Source organism: Brassica rapa, chromosome A09, assembly GCF_000309985.2.
Source record: "Brassica rapa cultivar Chiifu-401-42 chromosome A09, CAAS_Brap_v3.01, whole genome shotgun sequence".
Lineage (NCBI taxonomy): Eukaryota > Viridiplantae > Streptophyta > Magnoliopsida > Brassicales > Brassicaceae > Brassica > Brassica rapa.
Genome location: NC_024803.2, coordinates 10,421,330 through 10,440,238, shown reverse-complemented (window position 1 = coordinate 10,440,238; position 18,909 = coordinate 10,421,330). Strand labels below are relative to the sequence as shown.

At 35.8% G+C, this 18,909-nt stretch overlaps 3 protein-coding genes across 6 annotated transcripts; all 3 read right to left on the bottom strand.

Annotated features, from left to right (window-relative positions):
• Positions 1-395: 395 nt before the first annotated feature.
• On the bottom strand, positions 396-11,165 carry LOC103838482 (ATP-citrate synthase alpha chain protein 2). 3 transcript variants are annotated; one of them, XM_033280368.1, is made up of 14 exons: positions 11,120-11,165; positions 5,636-5,640; positions 2,741-2,849; positions 2,471-2,647; positions 2,225-2,386; positions 2,059-2,139; positions 1,928-1,979; positions 1,722-1,836; positions 1,558-1,639; positions 1,374-1,469; positions 1,161-1,262; positions 956-1,072; positions 748-864; positions 396-658 (listed from the first exon to the last, which is right to left on the bottom strand). In XM_033280368.1, the coding sequence occupies exons 3-14, from the start codon at positions 2,837-2,839 to the stop codon at positions 587-589; spliced, it is 1,272 nt and encodes a 423-aa protein (XP_033136259.1). In that variant the 5' UTR covers positions 2,840-2,849; positions 5,636-5,640; positions 11,120-11,165; the 3' UTR covers positions 396-586. The 3 variants fall into 3 exon arrangements, with proteins under 3 accessions (XP_033136259.1, XP_009113180.2, XP_033136260.1); XM_009114932.3 differs by lacking the exons at positions 5,636-5,640; positions 11,120-11,165 and adding an exon at positions 3,142-3,392; XM_033280369.1 differs by lacking the exons at positions 5,636-5,640; positions 11,120-11,165 and having other exon boundaries at positions 2,741-2,864.
• Positions 5,226-11,667, bottom strand: LOC103838484 (DNA-directed RNA polymerases I and III subunit RPAC1). 2 transcript variants are annotated; one of them, XM_009114933.3, is made up of 10 exons: positions 11,534-11,667; positions 7,330-7,482; positions 6,759-6,944; positions 6,552-6,681; positions 6,397-6,477; positions 6,114-6,319; positions 5,924-6,019; positions 5,734-5,827; positions 5,536-5,652; positions 5,226-5,459 (listed from the first exon to the last, which is right to left on the bottom strand). In XM_009114933.3, exons 2-10 carry the CDS (start codon positions 7,462-7,464, stop codon positions 5,356-5,358), a joined length of 1,149 nt encoding a protein of 382 aa, XP_009113181.1. In that variant the 5' UTR covers positions 7,465-7,482; positions 11,534-11,667; the 3' UTR covers positions 5,226-5,355. The 2 variants fall into 2 exon arrangements, with proteins under 2 accessions (XP_009113181.1, XP_033136261.1); XM_033280370.1 differs by having other exon boundaries at positions 7,330-7,469; positions 11,534-11,619.
• A 1,255-nt stretch (positions 11,668-12,922) lies between these two features.
• On the bottom strand, positions 12,923-18,650 carry LOC103838481 (ADP-ribosylation factor GTPase-activating protein AGD2). The gene is made up of 19 exons (XM_018655162.2): positions 18,374-18,650; positions 18,207-18,283; positions 17,909-18,009; positions 17,248-17,318; positions 16,866-16,928; positions 16,592-16,636; positions 16,226-16,291; positions 16,083-16,130; positions 15,895-15,990; positions 15,746-15,787; positions 15,453-15,653; positions 15,216-15,341; positions 14,934-15,143; positions 14,764-14,850; positions 14,440-14,685; positions 14,128-14,249; positions 13,912-14,002; positions 13,366-13,808; positions 12,923-13,270 (listed from the first exon to the last, which is right to left on the bottom strand). The coding sequence occupies exons 1-16, from the start codon at positions 18,419-18,421 to the stop codon at positions 14,196-14,198; spliced, it is 1,581 nt and encodes a 526-aa protein (XP_018510678.2). The 5' UTR covers positions 18,422-18,650; the 3' UTR covers positions 12,923-13,270; positions 13,366-13,808; positions 13,912-14,002; positions 14,128-14,195.
• Between the last annotated feature and the right edge of the window lie 259 nt (positions 18,651-18,909).

Sequence of the window (18,909 nt, the reverse complement as noted above, 5' to 3'; positions counted from 1 at the left end):
TAAAAAGATCTATTTTAGACAAAATATAATACATTGATATGATCTTACAACCTATCTTGCTGTTATTATTTTTCTTGCTTTATCAATGTTGTTGTTGCTTCACTTTCATTTCCAGCTTTGTTGGCTTGCATTAAGTGACTGAATAAAAATATAAAGTCATTTTGGCCTTTGGGGATAATCTTTTGAATCATAAGATACAAGAATTCTTATGACATCCATTATACTTAGTTCTTTTTCCTGTTTGCTTTGACGACATGTACAAATGCGAAACATATGTGCACACTTCTACGCTCTTTTGATAGTGATCTAACTTGACATCTACTGTGCTAAATGCTTCCTTTTGCTGGAATGAGCGCGTCAGGTGTTCACAAATCAAGCAAAACAATAACCGAACCTAAACATCAAGAATATGATGACAAATTGATATTCAACAGTGAAACAGTAAGTAAAAAAGAAAAGAGTACAAAGATACTTGTTGTTTATTATGAATACAAATAAGAAACTTAAGAAAGTGAAACATATAATCCAACCATAAGTCTCAACACAAACAAGAAGGCGCATTTAAGTAACAAGATAGAGTAAAGGCTTATGCAGCGGCTGTGATGTACTCAATTGCCTCCTTGCAGATACCTGTCATTGTTGCTTCAGGACCATACACCTTGAAATCAAACAGAGAGATAAAACAGTTAGAATCGAGTAAATGGAAATGTATTGAGTTGATTTATTGTGTGGTACGTATGTATATACCTCGATGGGGACACCGATTTCATCTCCAAGGGATCTCATTTTAGCAAGTCCCTTTTGGTAGTTTGGTCCTCCTCTCCTCACATATATATGCATCCTTGCTGCTTTCAGCTTTGCTTCCTGTTCATTAACAAACAAAACAAAGAGTTGAAGCTTAAAGACCATTTCAGCAAGTAACTTTGGTATTTATTTACACTCATTTCTCCCTTACCTTTTCCTTGAGAGCTCGGATAATGCCATTGAAGGTAGCAGCAACATCGGTGAAGTTAGCAATTCCACCACCGATCACTAGTGCTCTAGTTTTTCCATCCGGATTCGCTGTAGCACACTGCATATTTGGCATATTCAGTGTCTTAATGTTTGGTTGGTTTCAGATGGTTTTATGTGAGGGGAGGAAACAATAAAAGACATCTTACATCGATGACAACTCTAGCGTACTGCAAAACCTCGTCTTCTTTGGGTGCTCCACTGTATTCAGCATAGTTTCCAAGCTCAGATGCATACCCCAGATCTCCAACCTGGATAACATTTTAGAGAACATCTCAGACACTAAGGCTTGTAAGTAGAAAAGAAATGGAGATTCTAAGTTTTGATAAAGCAAAGTATGGTTTTTCCATAAGTAGACATACCGTATCGGCGTAGATAACACTCGCACCTCCTCCAGCTACCATAGTCCAAATCCTTCCCTTGGGGTTCAGAACAGTGAACTTCAAAGATGCACTTGTCTGCGTATACAAAAGGTTCATAAGAGAATCATACAGAAACTGCTGTTTTCCCGAACCACAAAGTTATACACAGAATGGTAAATGATACCTTCTCATCTAGACCGTGGATGAAGCTCTCTGTGGGGCTCATCACTCTTCCAAATGGCATAGGGAACTCAATGTCGCCCCACCTGCAAAACGTGAGAGGTTAAGCATATCGCTTAAATAAAGCAACAAGAGTCGTGACAAGGAACAGCTGAGAGTCACACTTACTTCTTAAAGTTTTTGAAAGCAGCAGTGTCATCAAGCTCACCCCTCATATCCAGAGGATAAGGCTTTCCATCAACCAGTGCAAAGGGATTCATTTCCAAGAAAGTGAAATCAAGATCTAGTCCCCAAGAAGCAAAAAAAAGGCTTCAGTTTTCATCATTTGTTAATCTGCTTTTAATTGTGAGTACAACCAGTGATCTTTAACATACCTTGGAAAAGGGTGAAAATAACTTGAATAAAATCTTCAAGTTCCCCTTTGATCTGTACATGGAAACGTTATAAATCGAAATTGCAAGTCCAATTTTTTTTACTTGTCATTGTTATTGAGCTTTAATATTACCTCAAGAGGAAGGGTAGCAACAAGAGGTGCGCATATCTCAGGTGTCAAGGAAGAACCAGTGGGCACAGATATGGTCTTGACCTGTAGAAAGCAGAGTCCCAACTCAAATTTTCAGCTTTTATGATGATAGTAAAACAGACACAATAGGAATCAAAAGGAATAATACCTTGTCCCAGTTCTCCTCAATGTCAATCCCTCCGCACTCAGAAAAGCTAATGCTGCAGCCAAGTCTATCAGAGACAATGTTGAGATAAAACTCCTCATTGTGTGGAACAAAAGGTTCAACAATGAATGTTGTGATGGGTCCTTTGCATCCACTCATCTCCACCTGTTGATGTAAGATAAGACAAATCTAAGTACAGATCTCAGATCATTTTTAGCTCAAAAGCCTCAACAAGTTAAATAACAATACCTCTTTGCCCAAGCGGTCTTTGACAAAGGTCGCGACTTCAGCGAAGTCTAGTTTCAAGGCAACCAAACCGCTCTTGCCACGCTTACCAAACAACATGTCGGGTTTGACGACAAGCTTCTCGGAAGAGAGCCAAGGCTCCTTCTCAACTAGCTCATTAAGATCAGTCTCTTGGTTAATCTACACAACGTTAAATGTGTTACTAAGAAAAATGATTTCATGACGGAGAAAACAATGCACTTTAAAAAAAAAAGGGATCTTTTTTTTTAATACCTGAACGGATCTGATAGGGAGTTCTTTACCGGAAAGTCTTTTGAAATGTTCCTTCACGAGTCTCTTTGAGTCGTACTCTCTGATCTTCTTGCGTGCCATTTCTTCAGATCTGAAAACAGAGGAAACGCAAATGTCAGTTAAGTCTCACAGATCCAGCTCTCAGTGAAACACACACACACACACAAGATCACTCTTTTCGGCTAATCGTTCATTCGAGGAGATCAAATAGATTAAAACTTTAGGGAAATGTCAAAAAAACACCATATCGATCACAATGGCACAGGAGAGAGAGAAAGAGATGGTTTCTACACAAATTACTCTACGGGATATAGCTAGATTCAGAGGAGGGCATTCACAAATTGGATCAGAGAATGATGAAGAAGGAGAATGGCGGATCTTACCGTTGAGAGAGAGAGGTAGCTGCTTCTTCTTCGGTAGTTAGCGAACTAAATCGACACCTCTATGAGGTCCCTATTTATATTTGAACATTATCTTCTTCTTTTTTCTTAGTAACTTAATTTAAAATTTATTAATCTGTCCAATTACAGCTTTGAAAGAAAAGGAAAAACATTTGCTACATCTAATTTCTGATGTTATATAATTATAGTTGTTTTGTAACTAATTAAAAAAAAGGGAATTATAATGTATAAATATAGTTGTAGAGTCTTTGGAGTTACTCCTCCTCCATGATAAATAAAGCTGGTGAACGTGTTCCTCCTCCATTAAAGCTACCTAACTTGTAAGCCAACGTTTCATCTCCCAAACCAAACCAAACCATCTGCAGTTTTTAGTATTTTTTTCTATCCTATATTTTAATGCGGAAAATTCCACTATAATTTATTAACTAGACTTTTGATACTTCATTATATTCCTTACAAAACAATTTATCCAAAATCTTACCTTTAAAAAGTATAAAGTCAGATCCCATCAGGCTAAATTCCAAACCAATGTAGATCTCTGCAGTATTGATTCTTAAGTTTTTATTTTCTTAAGGAACCTCTTAACAAGAAAGAGGATTGTAACTTTGGCCACTTTCAACATATGTAGCATCACTTTCACTTCATCTGTTGCCACCAGATTCTTTGCCATAGATATGCAACCATCCAAAAATACATAACCAAAAGTATACATACTCAAGCAAAATCAAAGATCAAGCCTCCGTATTCTAATCTCACTATCAGATTTCAAGATCAAGAAAGTAGAATCTGACACGAGTAAAAGATTGGATCCTTTGACTATATATGAGCAGAACAAACATTGGAAGCAATGAGAATAAGGAAAGTAAACATTTTACATTGTACGCATTTTCTTAACCGGAGAGGTGGCTAGAGTTTCAAAGGGAGATCCAGACCGGGACTTCTTAACCGGACGCAGACCAGAGCCAGAAACAGTTTGCTTAACACTAAGAATGTCTCTATACGTATCTTCATTACCATGCTCAGTTTCCAATTCATGCCATTTCTCCCACACCACTTGACTGTCTTCATACTGCGACGCATACCTGTAGATTCCACGAGCTCGATCTATCTCTCCAACGCTTCTCTCCATCTCTGCAAACATGATGCACATCATCTTCACATCGTTCTCAGAAACCACTGATGATTCCACCGCTTCCTTGAATATCTCCCCTGTTTCTTTAACACCAAACAACTCAGCTGCACGAACTATGCAGTTACTAATATGATTAACATATATATGATAATTAATGACTATAAATAATAAAAATTTGATAACAATTTTTGTATCATTTCGCATTTTTGTTTAATCTTATATTATTAAAAAAATTAAACAATAACATTAACTATATAAAAAAAATAGATTGTTTCTTATATGTTATATTTTAAAAATTTTAAAACGACTTTAAATTACAAAAATGAGGAAACCTTATATGTTAATTTTTTTATATGTTATTTTTTTTTGACTTTTTTAAAACGATTTTAAATTACAAAAATGTAAGTTTTCCTTAAGCATACGACTAAAAACATTAAAAATATATGTATCAATTTGATGGTTGATCTGAAACTTTTCAAAACCATATGGAAGATAAATGTCAAAATAATTCAATTGTGAAAGCAATACTGTTCATTTTTTTTAAGAATGTGTTCGGTGAAAAAAATAAAATCTATTGTGTCATAATTTGTTTAATGTCCAATCCGACCAGCCCATGATATATTAATTATAGTTTATGTTCATAATTTTTAATAAAAATTGACCTGATCTATCGGAGATAAACTATATAATAATAACAAAAACATTGTATATATATAAATAAAATGATCAAATATATTAAAAAATTATCGATAATAGTTTTGATTCAGTGTGACTTGTGGTAAACTGGTAGGTAGGAAAAGGGCAACGGTATGGTACGAAGTTGGAAACGATTGAACACCTTATAGAAATTTAATTAGCCAGTTCAAACCTAAATTAACCGAAACATATTTACCAAATTGGTTCCACTCAAATTTTTATTTCAGATGTTTCGAAGTAAACAAAAACTATAAAATTAATTTTAGGGTTCTTCATATTAATAATAAGGAGAGTATTTCATACAAACAACAAAATTGAACAAAACCGGAACAATGCCAGTAGAGGGGTAAATCAAAAACAATCTCTTTTCAAGAGAGATCAGCGATTACACGTTCACACTTGTCTTCCAGTATCTTCACAGCTTCAGTGAAAATAACATCCGGAGGCAGTGATCCTGTGGACTCAATTTTAACTGACCAAACACAAAGAGCAAACTCACTTAGGTTTTCTTTCGGACATATCAGAGTAAAATGAAGGTTTTTTCTTACATATAAAATGGTTCTTGACACTGCGTAGATCCACCAGGTCAACCAAGTCATGGTCCCTTATGCACTCCTTACACAATGTGCAATTGCGAGGCTGTGCTACCGTTGCCCTTTTCCTACCTGCCAGTTTTACCACAAGTCACTATGAAATCGAAACCATAAGAAGCTTTTGAAGGAAAGTGTGGAATGCTTTGATTTTACCATTGCCCATGTCTTCAATGTCAAAAACATTCTGTGGGCAGACTTTTACGAGTCGTTCAGCTTTCTCATCCTCAACTTCTCCAAGTAGAACCACCTAAGATTAACATCAAGAAAAGCATTACAAGAAAGATTAGGATAAGGCAAAGACTGAAGAAGAATAGAGTTTGAGGTCTAAACAAACTTCTCACACCTCAGGTAGCATTCGATACCAAGCTGTACCTACTGGGGACCATTTTGCATGTGTTTTACCGATGCCCTTAACCGCATGAGCTTCAAGCTCGATTTCCTACAAGGAGGAGATCAAATTAAGACAGGCAAGTGTTTGGTTCATCTCTCATCGCAAGTGAAGTAAGAAGAAGTGTTGAAAACCAGAGTAGTACCTGACCAGGGCTGAGTTTTGCTATCAAGATATCGAGGTAGGTCGGGGTGATAGGGTTATCAGCAAATTCAGGGAGAGAATCTTGGCTACAGCTGAATGAAGTGTAAGTTTTTGGCTTTGAGTTTGAGTTTGAGTTTGAGGTTGAACCTCCGGTTTCTTTCAGAAACTCACTTCCATTTGGTAACCATTGCAACTCGTTCGTTAAAACTACATTCATATGAGCTGACAATAAAAACAAGGAACCCTCTGATGCTAACTTTATAAGAACAGACATTATTTATTACCTTGAAGACGTGGTTGACCTTTGGGACATTTCACATGGAGTTTGAAAACAATGGTGTTCTTCTCATTTGGCTGATCGTTCTCTATAAAACATATATAAAAGAATAAGCTGACAAGACAAAGATTGTTTGCATATGAAGATGGATTGTATTCTTACCGGTTAAATATTCAAAGAGCCTTGGATCTGCGGCAATGGGAATGAGACCAATCCGGTGAGCAAGAACTTCGTCTACAATAAGCGACGTGTTGTATGCTATAAGCACTTTTTCAATCGCCATTGAAGGAACCTGTTGCAATAAACACAACACTTTTAGACCAAAGATTCTAGTCATCAGATATTGTTGCTGGGAGACAGTGGACAGACCTCAGCTATAAGGATCCTTCTGAAAGCATTGGCGAATGCAGCATCGATACCGATCATATCAAACTCCATGTCTGTCTCCGTGCAACTAATCACATCAACTTTGAAATCCTCATAGAAGTTTTCTAGCTTCACACTGTTGTCTACTCCCGAAGAGACATAGCTACCCGAGTAAATGGCATCTGCAGTCTACACAAAATCACAAGAACAGAACAAGATTTAAAGACTACAACTTTCAGACAAGCACCACACTTAACATTTGTATTCAGACAAAAAGATACTAAAGCGACAGTGTAATCTTGTAAGACACTTAAGACCCAACTCTCAAAATCAAAGCTTTCTTTAGTTAGATGAACTTATAAGCATAAAGGGCAGAACAAGATTAAAGACTTCAACTTTCAGACAACTATCATTTAGATTTTGACAATAAGACAGCAAAAGCAGAGTGTAATCTTGTAAAACTCTAAGACCCAACTCACAAAATCACAGCTTTCTTCAGTTAGATGAACTTATAAGCAACAATAGAGAGCATAAGGGACTGTAATATTGGAAGTAAGAACAGAGAAGTTCATACATCAACGGAAGCATCTTTTTTAGAGACGACACGGTTTTGCTTGAGTTTCAGATGCGGAGGAAGGCCGGCGGGGACGTCGGAGAGGTCGTCGATTTTGAAGTTCTTGGCGAATATCTTGTCTTCTTCAGTCACCATCTTTTCTCTGCAGGGAAGCTCGATTGTGAAAACAAAAACAATTAGGGTTTATCAAGTTTCGATAGAATCCTTACAAAAGAATGGTTTTAGAGGAGAAGCAAATAAGCTTGGGAATAGGGATGTTAAAATGGGTGAAATAACCCAGCCCAGCCCAATCCACAAAAAGTCCGACCCAGTTTATACCCAGCCCGCGAAATCTTAAAAACATCATAATTAAATTAAAATCCATAAAATAATTCAGTAGGGTATAGGTTTACCATGGATACCCAAACTATTTTATTTGTTGTAAAGCGATTATGTAAAATATTTATATCTTTTTGCATACATAATCAAATTATACATTTTATATACTGATAAAAAGATAATTTAAATACCTATGCATAAATATTAAAATCACAGTTATAATAAATTCATATTTGATTCAGATTGAAACAAGTTGTAGCTTGCAACATTTGTAAAGAAGTAGCAAAAGTATTTTTATTCAGATTAAAATAAATTGTAGTTTGCAACATTTGTAGCTTCTTGAATCTTGAATCTCTCTTATACTCCTGAAGAACTTGCAACATTTGTAGCTTTCTCATCGAAATTATCTTCAATATCACCTAGAATATCAAAACAAACAAAGCACCAAAGCATCAGTCACCAAAGTTAGTGGTGAAGAACAACAAATTGTCACCAAAGGCACATCAATATGCTCTTTACTAATGCTTCAACAACACCAGAAACTAGAAATCTTGACCCAAGAATCAAATTCTTACAACTGCAATGACTAATCATGAATGTCCAAAGCCATAAGAAAGACATAACATTACTGTCTCAAACGTTTACAGCCAATGACGAGACACATATAGGAATATTAAATCGCTGTAGCTAATATCTAAGTCAAAGCATCAAAAACAACGAACAATGAATGCATGAAGCACACACATGGATGCACATACTGTAAAGTTACCTTCAAGTTCTGGATAACCACGCAACCAGTTACGAGTGCAAAGCAATGCTTGCACATTGTCTGGAAGAAGGCGGTTTCTGTATGGGATCAACACACGACCACCGATACTGAAAGCGGACTCTGATGCAACTGTAGTTATTGGGATACTGAGAAGATCCATTGCTAGCGCAGCAAAGTCACCATGGCGATGCCCATTTTCTTTCCAATAGTTCAAAACTTCTATATCTGCAAAAGCTTTTAACTCAAGCCTCGGCTCTTCCAAAAACAATTTCAAACTCGTCTTTGTGTTATCTGAACCATGGTGAATACTCCTTTCAAGTTCAAAAAGATCCTATACTGTAATCAGACAAGAACATCAATATAATCAGACAAGTTCAACTATACTCATCAAGACAAGAAAAGAAGTAAATTAAGTAATCTTACAGCGTTCAAATCATCATCAAGGGGTGATTCATTAAGAAGGTCATCTGGTGTTGATGAATAGTTAGAACTAGAAGACGAACCCGTCACATGCTTGCTCGTATACTCTTCGTACAGATCCTTCAGATTCTGCACTACAACTAGAACTTTTTTCTCGGAAGTAGTTGGATCTAGCCTATCAAAAGTTTTTTTGAGTATCTGAGTCTTGAACCTTGGATCCAACATAGCTCCCATCGCTAAAACTATGCTATAATCATCCCAGTACTTTGCAAATTTGATTTGCATCCTCCTAGCCATTAACCTCAAATCCTCATCATCACAATCTGCATATTTCCTCAATAGCAATTCGATATTCTAAACTTGAATGAAGTATATATTCGCAGTTGGATATTTCATACCTGAGAAGTATATTGTGATGGTACTAAAAGGCTTCAGGAAGTTACAAATTTTCTGCCCACGTTTCCATTCTTCCTCTGAAGGCAGCGTGTTATAACTCCTATCACAAACTTTGTAACTAGCAAACGCCATACAGAACTTAAGAGCCCTTGCGAGCATATCATAGGTTGAATTCCAGCGAGTAGATACATCTAAAGACAATCCTGAGCTACCCATAATCCCCAAACTTTAAACACAAGCAGAAAAAGCATCTTTCCTTGATTGAGAGGCTTTCACAAACCTCACGCTCTCGCGGATATTCTCCAACAGACTATTAGCTAATTCCAATCCTTCCTTCACTATAAAATTTAGGATATGGGCACAACACCTCACGTGTAAGAACTTTCCATTACATGGCAATCTATCCAGCAACCATCTGAAGACGATGTGTAAGAATCTTTTGCATACTAGTGTTACTAGTAGCGTTATCTAAGGTGGAGGAGAATACCTTCTTTTCGAAGCCCCACTCCTTCAAGCAACCCAACACCATTTCATCACCCGTGTGAGGAGGCTTGATTTCACAAAACGCCAAGATCTTGTTGTTTAAGGTCCAACCATCGTCAATATTGTGGGCAGTCAAACAAATCTACCCCATCACCGTGCGAGCTGACCAAAGATCTATTGTAAAACACACTCGACTTTTGAGATTTGCAAAAAGTCTTTTGAGTTTTGCTTTCTCCATCTCATATTTCCTAAAGACATCGGCAGCAGTGGTTGGTCGGCATATATGCACACACTTTGGGTTCAAATATTTATCTCTTTCCCTAACCTTCTCGTACTCCACATACCGAAAAGGAAAATCATGATAGATAATAAGCTCACTAGTCATTTCGCGATCTACTTTGTGATCATACTTCCTTTCAGCATTGCCATCACCTTCAGGCTTCACTGGACAGATTTCTAAATGCCGTTTCAAAGATTATGTTCCATTCTTAACTTCTATTACTAACTCCTTACAACAATAAATGCAACGGCCTCTGTTCTTTCCATCTATCCCTACACCTACCGGTATGTATTCCTTCCAAACATCAGCCTTTAAGCGTTTGTTACACTGAAATACCATTTTCGTTGGTTGAGTCACTTGAGTTTCACTGTGGGCTCCTTGAAGTTCAGCTTCATTCTCCTCTCTGTCCACATCCAGTTGCTCATTTTCAAGTCCTGCAAGTACTCTCACTGACTGGGAATCCATCTACATATACAAAGAGAAGTTGATGTTTAAGTACATATAGAAAGAGATCAAGCGAACACAGTAACAGACCATAACATTCTACATATACTTTAGCTTCTACACTAAAAGGGTCTTCTTTCAACTCTTAAAAAATGTAAATTTTCCATAATTTTTTCAAATGAACACAAGCTAATTTTCTACAACTATGCTTCAATAACGTATTGCATAGTGTGTTGTGTTGCATAACTTATATGATTTAACGCAAGGACACGGAAAAGTAACATATCACAAGAGAATTGGGCAAAATAGTTTTATAAAAAACAAGAGAGATTCTCTTTGGGACATTTCGACGAACACATTCATGACTATTTTAACAAAGACTAAACCTACCAAACACGAGCCAAGGTCTACAACATAAACCAAACACATACTAAATTCAATAATACCCAAAATTTTCATCAACAACACTAATTTTCCTTCGCTAACAAAAGAAGCTAGAGAAGAGAGTTAGAGAGGAAACCTGATGATGGGTTTGCTACAGAGACAAGCGAACAATCAGAATCAAAACCTGATGATGTTTCTTCCCTGAGACAAGCGAACAATCAGAATCAAAACAAGAGAGAGATAGAGAGAGAGAGAGAGAGAGAGAGAGAGAGAGAGAGAGAGAGAGAGAGAGAGAGAGAGAGAGGGAGAGAGAGAGAGAGAGATAGAGAGAGAGAGAGAGAGAGAGAGAGAGAGAGGGAGAGGGAGAGAGAGAGAGAGGAGAGAGAGGGAGAACCTGAGAGAGACGGTGAAACTCGACGATTCAGACTTTAGGTTAGAGGGAGAGTCGGAGTCTCAGAGAAGACGACGGAGGTTTCGAAGTCGTAGTCTCAGAGAAGAAAGAGAAGTTTCGACGTCGTCGTTAACTATTTTTTAGGTTTGTGGGTACCCATTCACTCTATTTGGTTTATCCATATAGTGTAAATTCATTTATTTATTTAAGAGTAAAAGCCCACTTTTGAATCCATTTATTTATTGAAAGGCAAAAACACAACCCAATACTTGTGGGTTTGGGTACACCCATGGGTAATTACTCATTTTAACATCCCTACTTGAAAATAATTCAGTTTGTTCTAAAAAGATGTTGCGAGTTTGAAAGCGAGAGAGAGGAGAAGGTGGCTGCAAGGAGCAAACGGCGGTGAAGGGTTGGAAAGTCGTCGTTTTTAACAATTTATTACAGGAATCTTTACAAAGGAACCCTCTGTATAATAATTATTTTACAAATTGACCCTCATCCCGTAAAATATTGAAACAAACCTCTCCAGTATCATCCAATTAAAAACCTGAAAAAGTATGATAGCTTGAGATGATTACAAATAATAAAATGCAAGGAAAGATGAAATTTCTAATTGAGATTTTTGTATAGTGAAATCTCATATTATTCCAAATATCAAATTTTAAAGTTCTAAAATTTCTTTTAAAATAGATAAAACTTCTTTTTGCAGTTACTCCATTATCATGGACATAAGCTTTGATATTGATTCCAATACGTCTACTTTGCTGATTAATCATTTATAATAATGAATGTTGTGTCTACTTTTTAAGATCTTAATGTAAGACATAAGATGTGTTATGACTTCTTCAATCAATTAAGAAATGCCATGCTATATACATTTTGTAGTTTGTACACACTTTGACCATGATCATGTTTTACGTTTCTTGCATATCTACACTAATAATATTATCTTTTGAGTAAAAATAAAAAACTTACGTTGTAATATTTTGCATCATGTTTTTTATTATATATAAATTACACTACATAATTTTTGAGAAATGTTAATTTACTATGTACATATATTATTGTTACATCATTGTAACAAGTAAATAATTCTTTTACTTAATCCGTTAATATCATCCGTTAGTGTTTTCTCCAGTATCACTATAATGGCTTAGAAAATCTACCAAGTGGCATCTACGGTTTATTATATGTTTTTTACTTCACTTGTTTGATACACAAGGTCCATTGTAAATACCTGCATTCTTTCTAAACAATGTTGTAATTAAAAATAGCCAATTATATTTTTTTGAAGCCATATACGAGGTTAATCTCTTGTTATCGTCTAGTTTAGTGCAATACTACATGAAAAACAATATCAGCTTATATGAGAGAGTATGTTATAAATCTTCATCAATCATGTTTTTAGGTAAATAAGATTTATCCATTTTGTAACTAAACTATTTATGCAAAAAGGCAAAATCAATAAATATTTAAGTAAACAAGATTATCCAATTTGTAAGTAAACTATTCCTAAAAAAAAAACTAGGAAACAATTAGAGCAACTCCCCTTTACAACCTCATTTGTGCATCTAGATTCCCTTACTCTAGCCTTGTTCATTTGTATATATTCTCTGTGACCAACCCATACCAATGCAGTATCTCAAAGATTTGGTATATAACCATTTTCTAGAGCATAGCAAAAACAAATAAGCCAAGAGGAGTATTGTTCGATTTGAGAAAATATATAACTGAAAGTATAACGCATTGCAAATCTGTAACATTCCATAACTAACTCTAAAAGATGGAATACCTTAAAGAACATCAGTGAGCCACTCATGCCCAATTACTACTACAACAATTACAGTAACATGACCAACGATAATATGTCTCATAGTCTTAGAAATTTATCAAACAGATAACTTGCCTGAACAAAAGAGACAATGTTAATATGTTATATTAGTGACACTCGGCTAAGAGAAGAAAGAGCTCTTCATCGGCTATGGCTCCCATCTCCATAGCTCTTTCCAATACACTTAATCCTCCACCATCCTCTATCGAAGGACGAGCACCTCTGCATTATCCAAAGAAAGGGAAACAATCATGTCAAGCAAAATGTGCCTCATAAGACAATGAAAAATCAATATGTTTTTTTGGATTATTAGTTACCTTCTCAATAAAACCTTTGCAAATGCATTGTTCCCTGATGCAATACAATGGTGCAACGGAGTTCTTCCATGATAATCTCTCATGTTTATGTCAGCACCAAACTGCAACAACAGTTCAAGCAAAACCGGGTCACCGCTTTGACACGCCACATGCAACAGCGAACATCCTTGAAGACAGTTTCTTGAGTCGTTCGAATCCTTGATTCTCTGACACGCGTTTGGATCGTGCCTCTTCTTCACTTCATCTTCTGCATCAGCAAGGTGATGATACGCATCTATAGCAGTAATATCATCGAACTTGGTATTGATGATATTCGCATCCGCTGTTACAATGAGTCTGTAGATTTCTCGTATGTTCTTACTTTGAACAGCTTCCCATATTTTACTTGAGGCGGTAAGGTTTGTTTCTCTTTCATCTTTGATAACTAGAGCTTTCTCCAGATACTGGCTAGGCATAAAATATTATCAGGTTTTAGTATCATTACCCTTTCTCTATCACAGGCATGATAGGATGAGTCAATAAAACTTTCAGCGCTGAATGTGATACCTTGACATGAATGTATTTCTCCTTTAGAGCAAATGAATCTTTTGACGATGGTTTTGTAACCAATGCAAGCTTATTGGTTGATCCCTTTTCACTGCAAAAAAAAAATGCACCAAGAGGTATGAATGATAGCAAAAATGTTCATCAATCATATGTTGGACACATTTTTGACTTCTTGATTGTGTTATAGATAATCTAATTTTCCTTGAGAGATGATACCAGTCATGGTCAAGCTGAAGTAACCCCTCCCACACTCCATTACAATATGCATTGCCTAAGTTTCGAAATCAGTCCAAGATTGTGGGTTCCCATACTTTCACATCCAATGTGACTGATCTCACCTGCAGAAAATCTTACTGTGTCAAAAGACTCAAAATGCTTATGATTAAGTAAGATCTTAACTTATATAATGACAGTAAAGAAGCACTACTAGACATAATAGATTAACCCAAAAAAGCATGTGTCCAAAAGCTATGGCTACAACATTGTTAAGTTCACCAACAATTATAAACAACCAAAAGAAGCAAATACCTTGGATATATGAACACCAAGGTTCCTGTGAACACCAGAGCATTCAATGCACATCAAAACACCAAGATTCAATGATGCCCAATCAGGGTCAGGTGCATTGCATTCTGCACATTCATCGTTTCCAGGGATTCCTCTGAGTGTTGTAAAGACATCATCCCCCATATTTACTCTTTGATTATAATCTTGTTTTTGATCCAGGGTGAGTTCGTCACCAGCAGGACCAGAACTAGCATAGTTAATTGGTGACTGCAGAAGATAATACAATACCTATTAGCACACAATCTCAACACTCAAAAAAGAAGATAACACTCGTCTTGTGTAAACCTGTTGCAGGAAGTGAGAATTCAAACGTGTTGCTATCGCTGCTGTGATCTTATTCACCCAATCCATCCGATCAGCTCCATTTTCAGCCTAGTTAGCATATAGAAATAAGCTGTGTTAGCCTCCCAATATTGCTCCTTTACGTCCTCCCTATATCTAACTAACAAAAGTACCTGTAATGTGTAAGTCATTTGAGGAGAAATGATTCTGAAACAAAGTCGAAGATCTGTGTCCTCTGCATCCAGTTTTATCAGTGACGTACGGAGATCGATCAAGTTGCAATCTAGGCTTCCTTGTGAAGCTGATCGAATGTGTCTTGAGCGAAATCTCCTAAAGACGCCGCTCCTATGCTCACCTAAACCACTGTAGTAGTGTTGAGATCCCTAAGAAGAAAACATATGTGAGAAAGACTTGTTTGACAGACAAGACAGTAAAAACGACCTTGGAACACATACCGCTGATTTGTTACCGGTGTTTCTGTAATAGTATAGGGATCCATGATTGTCAAGTACAAAGAACCTCCTTTTCCAATCAGCTCTAAGACTTGCTGATCTCTTTAATAAATAGCCTTGTTTAATCACCTGCATTAGTACAAAAGAGAAACTATGTAAGACTCATCAGCAAAGGATTCATCAAAATTCTTAATGTCCAGTTTGCAGTTGATTACTGCATGAGTTTTGGGAGACACTTACTTCCTTGTCCGCTGTTGCTATCGAAGTTGCTTCTACATTTTTATACGGAAGAGTTCTATAAACATGGTTTCCATCAACATTGGAGGGCTCAACTTGTTGGCTATCTAATTCAGATTGAGTTCTGAATTCTTGAATACGTTTTTCAAACCGATCTTGTTCAATCTTAGACTGTTCTTTTGATTGTTGAGCATCGGTCAATACCTGAAAGAAGAAAAGTAGCTTTTAGTGATCTCAAGTTTAAGCATTTTGGCTTAACTTTTATTCGGCATTATTGGAAAGGGTTTGACATTTACATGATGGATATAAGGCTCCAATTGACTCAATAGGTCATATCCCTGAAGCACAAAGAGAGCACATTAAGGAATACAAGATGGCAAAGATGTTTCCCTTAGTTAGTCACACTTGGCGACGTCTCAAAAATGCAAAATAAGAAGAAACCTACAAGCTTAAAATATCTCAAATGGGAATCCATAATGGCACTTATAGATTCCAAGAACTGGTACTTCTTTTTTGCTTCAATAGTCATCAATGAATTTACCTGCATTCCTTAAACCAAAGGGAAAACCAATTAGACACAGTAAGATCAAAAGACAATAGAACTAGTGGCTTCTGTTTGTAGACTTAACATACTAGATTGAAACGACTTTTCTCAAATGCTGACTTGGAGTTCTCTAGATCCTGTAAAACCAGCGTTAGATTTTGCTTGAGTTTTACTCACTGGCCAAACTGAGAAGGAAATAACATATTAAATGTAAGAAATAGAGTGGTAATACCTCTTCCAACTCAGCAACAATCTCTCCTCTGGTATTCTTTTTTAGCGAGACAAACTTTTCGCGTGCCTTCAAAATGAATAAGAAAAATTCAAAGCATAGCTTCAGATCTAGCATTATATTTTTGAAGTCTCATGATCATTGAATATGTGGATTAATTGAAGAAAACATATAGATGACTAAACCTTAAAACTAATACTCATTTTCTTTTATATGACAATGCACTGGCCATTTCGATATTACTGTTACTTTCAGTAAAAATCCGAGTATATATAGTAGTGACCCAATTAAACATACATATTAAGAGATAAACAGGTGTACCTCTCCATGTAAAATATTTAAGTGAAGCAACAGAGTACAATTAGTTACCTGATCATAAGAATGGACAGCTTTATCGAACCGACGTCGAGACTCCTGAAAAGGTAGAAAACAGTAATTAAAAACAATTTACGCCAAGAAAAGGAACATATAGAAAGAATGACAAAACATTTTCAAATAGAACTTGTCAACAATTGGATACAAAATACCAAAAACTAATCTTCTGTTTGTTCATTAGTCTTTTAAGGCTATAACATTTTCACTTTACGTACTGTACATAAAAGTAGAAAATAAGCGGAATTGCAGCGCCAGAAGAAAAAGTAACCTTTGCTTCTTGTAAATCGACAGTCATAAAATTCGTCAGCCTCTCAAGCAATACATGCTCCACCTACAACAGCAAAACAGTTTCACTAATGACAGTGAAGTGAAACTTGAAGTGAAACTTAAAGTCTGGATTTTCAAACTCACACATCATTTTAGATTATTAAGTTTATCACTCTCTCCTCTTTCTAGACACATGTATAGTTGATTATTTAACTCTTAAAATAAGTCTATTCAAACCATTTGTATAAAATAAAAAGCGAATAAACAAGACTATTGTGCCCTAAATAATGTTTAGCTGCCAACCAAATATAAATATTCCATTTCCAATAATGAGGCGTCCTGATATTTATGTGTAAAACTATTTTACAAGATGTGAGAGTTACCTGTGAGCGAAGAAACTCTTTATAAGAGGAGAGCTCTCGAAGTGTATTTACAAATTTAGATATTACTGGACCTGATGGTGTGCCATCCAAAAGTACAACAAAGAATCAGAAACAACAACTTCCAGATTTTATTGGAACTCTTCCATGTTTAATCAGTCATAAAATTAGATCTCATATATTTATCTCGAACGTGAAATTATAAATAAAAAATATATTACAGGAAGGAAGATTTTATCAGCCAATAGAAAGATATGAAACTCCATAAAAGCTGTGTTTCTTAAGTTTTCATTCAACATTTCTAACATATCTAAAAGTTTTTTTCCAATTCTTTCCACTATCAAGTGTGCTAAAATGACTCAGCTTCAAATCTCAGCAAATAAGTGAATGAGAAGTCCAAGAGCAGAAACCGCAAAACCTAAGAGAAGTCTGATAAAAGGAATGCATTAATAGTTGTTTTCACCAACCAAAGATCCCACAATCTAAGGGAAAGCATTACAGTTTTTTTTACTAATCAAAGTAGTTTTATAGGTGGGGAGCTAAAGGAATGCAAAATAGTTGTTTTTTATTAACTAAAGAGCCCACAAGCTTCATAGCACCAAAACTAAGTGATCAACTAATTATAGAGAGAGTGGGCTAAATAAAATGAAAGTGAATCCACAACCTCCAATTGAGACACTGACAGGATCATCATGTCCAGCACCAAACTCTTCCAGAGAATCTGCAAAGGCGCTTACTCCAGTAGATGCATCTCCCAAAACTCCCCTGAAACAAAAAAAAAAATTGGAATTTAAATAAAATGAGGTTACATATCAAACTCCCCTGAAGAGAAGGAGACAGACAATGAAGTTAGAAAGTCTCAGTCTTTAATAAGACAAAGACTATAACAGAGAAAGATGATTAAGACATTACGACAAAAAACGAAAAAAAAAACCAAAAAAGGTAGGTACAATTACACGTACATGAACTTCTTAACACCTTTGTACAGCTTCTGACAACGATCTTTAAGCTCATCAGTTGTTCCTTCTAACGAGAACACCTGATCCAATCAAACCAAAATTAACAAATAAAAATCGATCAATTCCCAAAGAATATATTGGAACCATGATGCGGGGAAAAGTAGTGTTACCTGTTTTTGAAACATTGGTGAATCCTCAAGGTTGATAAAGGCCGCCATTGTTGCGGCTTTAAAGAAGAATCTGAAGAAGCTTTAGACTAAAAGCGTACGAATTGAGTTAAGACAAGACAAGACAAGTAAACCCAAGAATGCTGTCTTTCGATTTCTTCTTCGTTTCGAAATGGATCTCGCTAGATCGAAATGCGTTTTTGAGCTGTTTGATGATGTTTTTGATTTGTTTTGAGAAGAGCCAGATAAAAAACTGGGAATTAATTTTCTTTACAAAGTCATCCTTTCATTTTATTATTCATTACTGACTTGGAGGGAAATAATATCAATGTCAAAATCATCCTTATCTCACATAAAAATCTGAGAATTATCAATATTATTAAAAGAGAAACATGACCTATATTGGTCCAACTATTTTAATACAATTATTAAAACTTTTTATTAATCATTTAAGATAAATATTATACAAAAAACATATATATGACTAAAAATACAAATATAAAAGTTTAATTTCAACAAAAATGTCAAACAAAAAATAT

Excerpts from the sequence above, each read along its gene's own strand:
- LOC103838482 (XM_033280368.1), bottom strand. The coding sequence starts at position 2,839 with ATGGCACGCAAGAAGATCAGAGAGTACGACTCAAAGAGACTCGTGAAG. Across the intron at positions 2,140-2,224 it reads TTGAGGAGAACTGGGACAAG|GTCAAGACCATATCTGTGCC; the intron begins GTATTATTCCTT and ends TGCTTTCTACAG. Across the intron at positions 1,837-1,927 it reads TATTTTCACCCTTTTCCAAG|ATCTTGATTTCACTTTCTTG; the intron begins GTATGTTAAAGA and ends CTTGGGGACTAG.
- LOC103838484 (XM_009114933.3), bottom strand. The coding sequence starts at position 7,464 with ATGGTGACTGAAGAAGACAAGATATTCGCCAAGAACTTCAAAATCGAC. Across the intron at positions 6,945-7,329 it reads AAAAAGATGCTTCCGTTGAT|ACTGCAGATGCCATTTACTC; the intron begins GTATGAACTTCT and ends GATTTTGTGTAG. Across the intron at positions 6,682-6,758 it reads GAAGGATCCTTATAGCTGAG|GTTCCTTCAATGGCGATTGA; the intron begins GTCTGTCCACTG and ends TTATTGCAACAG.
- LOC103838481 (XM_018655162.2), bottom strand. The coding sequence starts at position 18,421 with ATGGCGGCCTTTATCAACCTTGAGGATTCACCAATGTTTCAAAAACAG. Across the intron at positions 15,991-16,082 it reads AGAAAAGTCGTTTCAATCTA|GTAAATTCATTGATGACTAT; the intron begins GTATGTTAAGTC and ends TAAGGAATGCAG. Across the intron at positions 14,250-14,439 it reads TTGGTGTTCATATATCCAAG|GTGAGATCAGTCACATTGGA; the intron begins GTATTTGCTTCT and ends GATTTTCTGCAG.